General features: G+C 35.6%; 1 protein-coding gene across 2 annotated transcripts in view; it reads right to left on the reverse strand.

Moving 5' to 3' along the window:
- Positions 1-6,373: 6,373 nt before the first annotated feature.
- The window catches only part of LOC115214388 (monocarboxylate transporter 10-like), a 21,910-nt gene continuing 16,952 nt past the window's right edge, over positions 6,374-11,331 (reverse strand). Inside the window, exons 5-7 of one of the 2 annotated variants that reach the window (XM_036504388.1) lie at positions 10,915-11,187; positions 8,123-8,248; positions 6,374-6,555 (exon numbers count right to left, since the gene is read on the reverse strand). In XM_036504388.1, coding sequence (XP_036360281.1) covers positions 6,386-6,555; positions 8,123-8,248; positions 10,915-11,187 — 569 coding nt within the window. In that variant the 3' untranslated portion in view covers positions 6,374-6,385. The remainder of the gene's footprint in view (positions 6,556-8,122; positions 8,249-10,914; positions 11,188-11,331) is intronic. The other variant, XM_036504389.1, reaches the window with a different exon arrangement.

The raw sequence follows: 11,331 nt of genomic DNA on the forward strand, positions 1-11,331 counted from the left end.
GGCACCTTGATCATCACCTCTTCACATGGTTTTACCCAAAAGTTATCTGATAATTGACTCTTAAACAGATATGTGCTAATCCGGAAAATATTCCTAAAACAGCTGTAGAGGCACTTATCGGATTATTCAAATTTCTCACATTAAAAGAAAGTAAAAATCAATATTTTTCGAGATTCCCATACACTGTATATTTCCTAGTCATTATGTTATGTTTGTGTAAGTTCTTCTCTTGTAGGACTAGTTTGAATGAAGTAAGTGGGGGCTTGAAATGGCTAAATTATTGGAAGATGTTCTCTTTATTCTTTTTCTTTCCATGTCAAATTTACATGATTTTCCCCGAAGTCATACATTATATATATATATATATATATATATATATATATATATATATATATATATATATAAAATAAATATAAGAGAGTGGTCACTATATGGCTCACTCTAGCACCAGTTAATCCAAAAGGTTTCAACCACAAAAATACATGTTTCCCATGAAAGTCAGTACGACTGACTTTCATGGGAAACATGTATTTTTGTGGTTGAAACCTTTTGGATTAACTGGTGCTAGAGTGAGCCATATAGTGACCACTCTCTTATATTTATTTTGTAAAAATATTATAATATATTATAAAATATTATAATAATCCAGGTTTCTCGGAGCACTAGGCCACTTGGTGTTGAATAGATATACTATTAAATTAGTATCTAATTCTCTCACCCTTATTAATTAATTATATATATATATATATATATATAATATATATATATATATATATATATATATATATATATATGTATATATGTATATATTATATGTGTGTGTATGTGTGTGTGTGTGTGTATGTGTGTGTGTGTGTGTGTGTGCATGTATGTATGTATTATGTATGTATGTATGTATGTATGTATGTATATTTAAGAAAATTCGCCGAATTTTCTTTGGAGAACATTCTTTCTTTGTAGTTAGATCGTATGTGATCTTCTAGCATATGCTTATCCACCTAGTGGTTTTTAGCCCTAAATATACACATGTATTGAAATTTTTTCTGATTTTTCAGATTTTTTATATGCTAGGCTACTGGTTTTAAATTGATATTAATTAAATTAATATTCAATTTATCTCCCTCATTATTTAAATATATATATATACATACATACATATGTGTGTGTATGTGTTTCTCCCCCACTACCTCTTGACAACCGGTGCTGGTGCGTTTACGTGGTTGAGTGGTTAAGAATTTCACCTTGCAAACAAGTGGTTTCAGATTCAGTCCTATGTGTATCTTAACTCAAAAGCTCTACACTAAATACTCTCAATCTTTCTTTCTCAAAAATGGGACTCCCATTTTCATACATGTATAATCTCCTATCCCTAATCTACTCAGGTGAAATTCCTCTCTCCCATTTATTATACATACATGCATTCGAACGTAGCAGGGAACAGCTAGCCTTTGGCCGCTATTTGGATCCCGTTGTATCCACTACTCTGATTGGTTGGTATTGGTGCAATTTGTCTCTTACTCGTTTGCGCCAACTTGCCGCGTATAATCAGTCTGAGGCTCTAAATAGGATCACGTACGACAGCTTGTTCACTACTCTGTTTTAGCTTACACCTTATAAAAACTCAACTTTTCATCATTCCGAGGTCTTTGGTTCCAGCCACTGACCACGAAGACACAACCAGTTCCAGCGATGACAACTCCTCTACCACAGCAACTATGTTGAGACTTACCAATTTTGTCACAGCATTGTGACAACTGCCTCCTTCGTTGCCACCATCATTGTCTTTCTTAACGTCGTCAACATCACCTCTCTACGTTCACAGCTTGGCAAGCATTTCACCCAGGTTCCAACAGTTCGCTGTTCGTGAATTAGTTAACCGCGGATCAAACAGCGAATATACAACCTGCATGAACTCCCGTGCAAGTGACCCAGGCAGCAGCATTACAGCTACGACTTCACGTACGACATGTATCTGTAACCGGCTCAGCATCCTGGCCGCAACTTCTTGATACAGTATTTCAACAACCTTGTGCTATTGACTACGAAGTTGTATTATTGTCATTCTTGTGTCTATGAACTTACTTCTCATTCGATGGCTATAGACGTTTTCACTGCTTTCTTCTTATTGCCATCTTTAAATGTTCTTAATATGCGCATACATGTATGCCTACACGCACACAAACATTTTGTTCTCATGGAGTCGGCTATTCTGTATAGATGACGCACACACAGACATACATGTTATCACATCAATAAATGTTCTCTTAATCATTCTTATGTGGTTGTGTCTCTTTCCATCTGGCATGTATATGTTCTATTCAATTTCTCTTTATTGTAACGGCTGCGTGATGTTGTACAAAAAGGCCATTCTTCGTCACCTCATATTACACGGCCATTACAAAACAACATTATTTCTGTTAACGTCACCCAAAACAAAAGAAAAGTGAAAGCAAACAGGAAAACGAAGTCTTCGAAAAGCCGACGTTCTTGGTCCCCTGACAATTTTCCTGCTCACCGCTGTCGGAGCGGAGGTTTCTGTCCTCGAATCTGAGCCCCGCGTGTCAGAATAGCTGTTCCAGCACATCTCACTCGCTATCCTCCGGAGCAACACTTTTTTTCATTTTGTCTGCTGGTGCCATGAGAAATGTTTCTATATTGTGAAAGGCAAGATTCTCCGTTAATCCTGCTATTTTGACTTAAACCACCCTTTTATTACCATTGTAATAACGATGTGGGTACTGACATATGCAGTGTTATGTGATTTATTACGAAAACGCCTTTCCTTGGAAACATCACTAGACATAACACATAAGCAATAGCATATCTAAAATGGTTAAAGTGGATAGTTTTTTAAAGGGAGGTTACTCATTAGGGTTTATTTGGAAGGAAAATAACTTTTCTCCCTTGAACTACAGAAGTCAAAATACCAACATATATACATATATAACTTTTTAGAGATTATCGAACTTCGATATAAGAAAAACCTACAACCTTATAGGCCAATAAATTATTATTGTTCAATATTCCCTGGTCGTACCTCAATGTGTCTTGCCAGAACACAGTAATATGGATTCATATTTTGGCACGAGGTCAGCGATTTTGAGGGAGGAGCAAGTCTATTATATCGACCCCAGTGTTCAATGTTCAACTGGTACTTATTTCAACGACCCCGAAAGGATGAAAGGCAAAGCCGACCTCGCCGGAATTTGAACTCAGAACGTAGCGACAGACGAAATGCCGCTAAGGATTCTGCCCGGCGTGCTAACGATTCTGCCAAGCCGCTGCCTTAATGTCAGGTAATGAAAGCAAATTCAACCTCGGCGGAATTTGATCTCAGATAATAGAGTTCTGGAAGATTAATAATAATAATTATCCTTTCCCACAAAGGCAAAAGGCCTGAAATTTTGAGTGAGGTGGGACTGAACTCAGAATATAGCGACGGGCAAAATACCTATTTCTTTACTACCTACAAGGGGTTTAACACAGAGAGGACAAACAAGGACAGACAAAGGGATTAAGTCGATTATATCGACCCCAGTGCGTAACTGGTACTTATTTAATCGACCCCGAAAGGATGAAAGGCAAAGTCGACCTCGGCGAAATTTGAACTCAGAACGTAACGGCAGACGAACTACCGCGAAGCGTTTCGCCCGGCGTCTTAACGGTTCTACCAGAACGCCGCCTTTAATAATAATAATAATAAAAATAATAATAATAATAATAATAATAATAATAATAATAATAATAATAATAATAATAATAATAATAATGATAATAATAATAACAACAACAACAACAACAACAATAACAACAATAATAATAATAATAATAACAATAATAATTTCATTTATTTTCAACAAGGTTCTTATATACATAAAATATGTGTTACAATAAGGCTTTACAGGGTTTGTGGGCTATGTACACACAGTTACATAGAACGCGTCACAGGAACAGAATCGTTGTTCAATAAAAAATAATAAAAATTTGAAACCAGTAATTACATATAAGACACATAGGATAAGTACACACACACGCACAACTTTACATGTCTACGTAGATCCTACCGGATATTACGCTATTTCGTGTTATTGCTGTGCTGTAAAGACATTAAGCCAAGGACCATCGTCACGCGCGCGATATTTGTATTTTGCAGTCTCATATGTTGTGGAATCTGTCGTCTTGCCTCTTACTCTGTCTTAAAAGGCAGCCACACGTTTCCATATACTCCATGATCGATAGAAACATTATTCCATCAACAGTCAGAGCTCCTTCCAACTTTCGTGAAACGTGTCATTCTCTGCACGTAATATATAACATCTGCAATTACCGCCCAATAAATGATATATCTCACACAACAAATTCTCGTAGCAACTCTCATGTTTTTCACCGGTTTTCCCCATTAGCTAATGTGAGAACAGTATTCTTGCAATCATTCTTGGCTATAAGTCAGAACTAAAAGGAAACTTCCTTTTTTCTTTTCGCCATGTCTCAAAAATCAACATAGGCTTTTTCATCCGTATAGAACTCTCATTTCAGCTATGTTAAAATAATCAGATGTGTTTAAGCTGAACGAGAAATCATTTCCCATACGTGTTTCTTATTTTCCATCAGGTATGTTATTTCCTTTTCTGTTAATCACAGCGACGTTATCTGGTTTCACCGAGAGTGACACTCAAAAGGAACATTTATTTATGAAAGTTCGTACAATGCTCTTTCTAAAACTTTAAATTTCGTATTCGACTTTACAAATACATACATTTGAATAAACATTTTCTATCACACATTTATACACTCCTTGTTTATATTTATACGGTATTCATCATTTTTATACATTTATACAATCCTTGCTTTTATTTATGTGCATTCGTCATTTTCTTTCTGTATATCATTGACGCATAATTCAAATCTGATTCCATAAACCTTTGAAAAAATACGTACTGTTTGGCAACTTTGAATTAGAGCACCATTAACGCAAAGGTAGTCTACGCTTTTGATAGTAAGTAGAAAATGAAGGAGAAAACTATTATAATTAAATTACAGTTACTATGCTTGCGCATTCATATTCTATAAGTACTCTATGGAATCACTGCTCAATAAAATGCCACACTCTAAACTGTTACATAATCAATATCTCAGTTTATAACAACAGCTCACGCAGATCATACAACGGGTACAATATATAGTCGTCACTCATTGATATAAGAACCTGCACATAAAACACTTCATCCTATTACCGCTCAACAGTAAACTGAAACGCCTAACACTAATCACACAACACATTCTACTAGATATAACGACGACGACGACGACGACGACAACAACAACAACAACAACAACAGTAACAATAATATAATAATAATAATAATAATAATAATAATATAATAATAATAATAATAATAATCCTTTCTACTATAGGAGCAAGGCCTAGAATATGTGGGGAAAAGTATTGTCGACCACATCGACCCCAGTACTCAACTGCTACTTAATTTATCGACCCCCGAAAAGATGAAAGGCAAAGTCGACCTCGGCGGGATTTGAACTCAGAACGTAAAGTCAAAAGAAATGCCGCTAAGCATTTTGCCCGTCGTGTTAATGATTCTGCCATCTCGCCGCCTTTACAACAACAACAGCAGCAGCAGCAACAGTTTCAAAATTTAGCACAAGGACAACGATTTTGAGGCTAGGGGACAGTCGAGTACATCGACCCCCAGAACTCGAATTGTATTTTTATTTTATTGACCCCCGCAAAAGGATGAAAGGTATTGTTGACCTTTGAAGGATTTGAACTTAGAAAACAGAGTCGGAAGAAATGTCGCAACGCATTCTTTTCGATGCTCGAACCGTTTTGCCAAACCACCGACTTTAACAACAACAACAACAACAACAACCCTTTCTACTGATGGCACAAGGCCTAAAATTTGGGGTTAAGGGAATAGTTGATTACATCGACCCCGGTGTTTCACTGGTACTTATTTTATCGACCCCGAAAGGATGAAAAGTCTCGGGTCAATTAATGATAATAATGATAATAATTTATGACTTTCTTCAACTTTATTCACAACCTTGATAATAATAATAATAATAATAATAATAATAATAATAATAATAATAATAATAATAATAATAATAACAATAATAAGAAGAAGAAAATTGCACTACTAGGCACTGCACACATCCTACGCAGAACACTTTCCATACAATAACCATCAGAGCATCACAACAAATCACAGCACATACCCAAGGCACACAGAGCTGCGCTCGGTAGTGAAGTGAAAGCACGCTATAAAAATAAAACTACTGAATGATAATAATAATAATAATAATAATAATAATAATAATAATAATAATAAAAAAAAAAAAAACACAACGACAAACGAATATTTTTCTATGAAATGGTTACAGTTTCCGTCTTGACTTTTGAGAGAGTGTAAGTTTTGCATTTGCTCATTCGAATTATGAACCACGTTATAAGACAGAATAATGCTGATACTAATAAGGTTGATCCAGCCATGAAAAAGGTGGCGTCGTATTTTCCAGTTACATCCCGTAAATAACCTGCAAAATAGGTAACATATATATATATATAATATATATATATATATATATATATATATATATACATATATATATATATAGGTAGAATATTTATTGTAAAAAATAACAAAACCTTAGAATAACAAGTGAAAAGTTGACTATAAGATATTGTACATATTAAAACTAATCAAACTTGTATAATATTTGGGAAGTAATAAATATAATGTTCTTATTTTCCTGCTATTTCAGCATTGTGATAATGTTGGACTAGGCACCACTCCAGTGCAATGCAATACCTGATATAGTACAGTGTGCTATAATGTTGTGGAATACAATGTAGGGTAGTACAGTGTAATACTCTACGGTGTAGTTCAGTATAGTATATGGGGTGATTATCTCTCTCTCTCTCTCTCTCTCTCTTTCTTTCTTTCTCTCTCTCTTTCTTTCTTTCTCTCTCTCTCACGCACACACACACACACACACACACACGCACGCACGCACGCATACCCATACATGTATAGATATCTATGTACACACACGTATACATATACACATACATACGAGGGTGAGTCAAAAAGTAATGCCATTTTGTTTAGGACAGGTATAATTACCAACACATCAACATGTATCATACATCAAAATGAAGGTGGTCCTCTGTGGATCACATCCCTACTTCTCAACATAGTCACTGTTTCTCTCAATAGCAATGTTCCACCTTCGAATGAGAGCATGTATCCCTGCCCTGTAAAATTCTGTTGACTGTTGTTTGAGCCACTTCTTCACTACAGTTTTCACTTCATCGTCACTAGAATAATGCTTGCCTCTCAAACCCTCTTTCGTGGCGCCGAAGAGATGATTGTCTGAAGGTGCTAAATCTTGTGAGTGTGGAGGTAGTGAAGAAGTGGCTCAAACAACAGTCAACAGAATTTTACGGGGCAGGGATACATGCTCTCATTCGAAGGTGGAACATTGCTATTGAGAGAAACGGTGACTATGTTAAGAAGTATGGATGTGATCCACAGAGGACCAGCTTCATTTTGATGTATGATATATGTTGCTGTGTTCGTAATTATACCTGTCCTAAACAAAATGGCATTACTTTTTGACTCACCCTCGTACATACATACATTCATTGGGTTGGATAATGTGAGAGTGTGCATATTAGTATGTTATGTGTCTCGTTTCCACCATATCTCATTGTTATTGACACCACAAAGGACGGCGGCGTGTTTAAGGAGTCAAGACTACGAAAACCTCTAGACAGAGATCTGATGAATTTTTCGTTTGTTCTGTTTGTGCCAAATTACTACACACACACACACACACACACACACACACACACACCATACCCTTTAACGCAAGCTGTGTTCCGTGTTCCCAAGGAAAGAATTCAACGTGCTAGAATCTATTGTCTCTTGTAGATATGAAATTCTATTTCATTAAAGATCTTTACTCCCTTGGAGAAGCTTAGATACCCACTCCCGAATCCAGCCTCAGCCAAATATTTAATTATATCATTAACAAGACGGTCATATCACTTGAATACGAAACATATATATTGGAAAGTCAATGCAGTCAGTTAATTCACCTCCTATAGGTCCGGCAATTAGAATAGGAAATCCTCTGAACATACACATGAATCCAACGGAACTATTCAACCGACTATAACCGACAATTTCTATCAATACCAAGGGTGTCAAAGCGGCATCGGCAGCTGGAATGATAAAACAAATTTTCACTCAATTAGTATCAGGACTATTTTGGAAATCAAGTAATAAATCTCGCAGAGAAATTTCATTAATAACAGAAAAAAAAAACTTAAAAAAACCATTTCCCTCTCTAAACGATGCAATTTTAAATGATAGCATAAAGAAGGCAGTTTTCGTAAAGTGCAAGACAAAACGCACTGAAATATTGAGTTGTGTTCTTTTTATTAGCTTCGTGATTTAGATTTTCCTAGCTACGTAATGTTTAAAATAAAAGATGGGCTGTTATGGCTAGAATGCTCAGTCAGTTGTTACTAAAGGCTATGACTAAAAACCAATAACAACTAGTTGCCTTTCATTTATATCCTTGATTAAATGAATTACGAGACGAAGAAAAACCTTAGGGACTAACGAAATTTGTGATGGACTATAAAGGCATGCAGTTGTCAGTAGATACTTATTACTGACGAAGCTCAGAGTGATAGAAATAAGTATTTAGCAATAACCACCACCGCTGCTGGTCTATTTTTATCTGCTATTGATATATTTCTATTAATTTGTTTTGCAAGATTCCTGATGTGAAATCGTGTGTTGAAACAAATATTGTTGTATTTCGGGACGGTCATTTTTTTTTTGCCAAATAAACACACGCACTATATATTTTTCTTCACTCATTTATTATTGTACTTATTTTATTATTTTAACTCGTGTTAATTTTATTATTTTAATTAATATTAAATTTTAATTAATAATAATAATTTTATTATTTTAATTCGTGCGTTCTTGCTCCACTTTCTCCATTCTGTTCTTCTGGAAGAACAGAATGGAGAAAGAGGAGCAAGATTTTAAATCAATTTTAAACCCTTTGGGTGTGCTTGTGGGGAGGGAACGTGTATGTGTGCGTATGTGCATATGCATGTGTGCGTATGTGTATGGGCAAGCATATGCATGGGTGTGTGGTAATTACAGTGATTTTTACGGACTCGAGATGTATATTTTAAAGAATAGAGGTAAATCAGATACTGTAACGTAAATAATTTATTAATAATATAAGAGAAGTGAAACAACTGAGTGTTGGAATTGAAACTGCGCCTTAGATTCAACATTCTCTATAATGATTGCAATTGTATAGTATTAGCTAAGGGAAATAACTAGTATATAAGTGGCTATTGTTGCTTAACCACAGGTCAATTCTGAACAAGTATACCTATGATGAAAGCTTTACATCCATGACTATCTAATTTTATTTTCGGTCAATGTATCCATAATTACAATATTCAATGTGTTCTTTTCTAATAGGGGAATTTGATTGCAAGCAGTTCCTAGCAGAGCAAGATTTAAAACTAGTTCTTTTTCTCTTCAAATACATATATATATATATATATATACAGCTGTCGGCATGCAGTTTTCAAGGGAGAAAACTCTACTTGCTACATCTGAGTTGATTTGATGCAAGGAATGAAAAAAATCCTGCATTTCGAGCTTTTAGCTTTCTTTGAAAAGAGAAAATACAGAAGCTTTATTGCCTAAGAAATAAAGAACCAAAGAAGTGATGCGGAGAATTTGATGTAAAGTGAGAGAGCGCAAGCGAATGAGAGAGAGAGAGAGAGAGAGAGAGAGAGAGAGAGAGAGAGAGAGAGAGAGAGAGAGAGAGAGAGAGAGAGGCAGACAGACAGATAAAGCCAATGAGAGATGTTGTAAGTGGTATGGAAGGATGCTGTGGGTTGTACAAGAGGTGATTTGGGTAATGGGAGGAAGAGCTGTGAGAAGATCCAGGTAAGTTGAAATTGGGAAGGGAAGTGAGGTATAAAAATGGAAAAGAAGAGTTCAGGTAGTCGATGAACAAAAATACGTAGATACGCTTATAGAGCTGCAAAATGTATCGAAGTTAGAACGAGGAGGGTAGCGAATGAGATAGCAGGAAACTGAGATAAGTAAGAAGTGATCAGAACTAGAGAATATATAATCGTAAATTTTTACTGGATAGTGTACAAAATACGGGCTATCTTATTTTAGAACAAAAATGAGCTTGCTTTCCAACCATGTGGTTCTGAATTCAGTCCCACTGCGCGGAACTTTGAGTTGATTTGGTTGACGAAAACTGAATGAAGCCTGTTTATATCTATTTCTCTGTGGAGAGGTAGTTAGAATTGCCCTGCCTGTTTGTCTACTGCGTAGGTTACATATATTATATCATAACTTGATATCCTGTGGAATGAGATCCGCTGATACTGAATAAAGTGTTAAGTACTTATAATATACAAATCAGTAGTTTTCAGTTGACTCAAACTACTGGATTTGCAGTGTTTATAAATAGATTGACTGCTTGTTTTTCTAGGATTGGTCAAATTGATGTAGACACTTTGATGAAAACCCAATAAGGTTCGAAAAATCGATTAAGGCTGTTCATTTGTCCTGTTTGAATGTCTACTGAGTCGGTTACATAGAAGGCATATCTCTGTGTGTATCCCACGGCTTGACAATCGGTACTGGTTTGTATGTCTCCTTAACGGTTCAAGCTTAAAAATTTGTTCGACTAAACCCTTCAATGGTCGAAATCCAAAATATCGAAACTTAATCAGATATGAGTACGTCCACAAGATCAGTCAAGGGAAATAGCAGTAAAACCCTGGCAGAAGAAAAAAAATAAAAGAAATAAAAGAGAAACACATACCATAAACGAAGCCTACTATAGCAGCATAGATAGCAAGGCTGAGGTAACTGGTGAAAAGAAAGACGAAAAAAGATAATATTCCTCCAATACAACAGATGCCTGCAAGTAGGAGAATTGGACTGAGGATTGGAAAACGGTAGACAACGAAACCACACAACATTCTGGACACTGTGTTTGTGATGCCAGTTATTGAAAGTAAGAAAGCAGACCGCTCACTCTCAATGTCGAGCTCTTGAGCGACATCAGGTATGTACATATAAGGAAGTATACAACCTGAAAAAGAAATACAAGAGACATTGTAAAGATACATGAACTTATCTATCTATACCTAATGCAAGTTCACTAAGAATAATTATGCAGTGCAGAGGAAAAAAAAACAAACATTATCGGTAATAGACAAATTACTTTTATCATTTC

The sequence above is a fragment of the Octopus sinensis genome, linkage group LG7, assembly GCF_006345805.1.
Source record: "Octopus sinensis linkage group LG7, ASM634580v1, whole genome shotgun sequence".
Taxonomy (NCBI): Eukaryota; Metazoa; Mollusca; class Cephalopoda; order Octopoda; family Octopodidae; genus Octopus; species Octopus sinensis.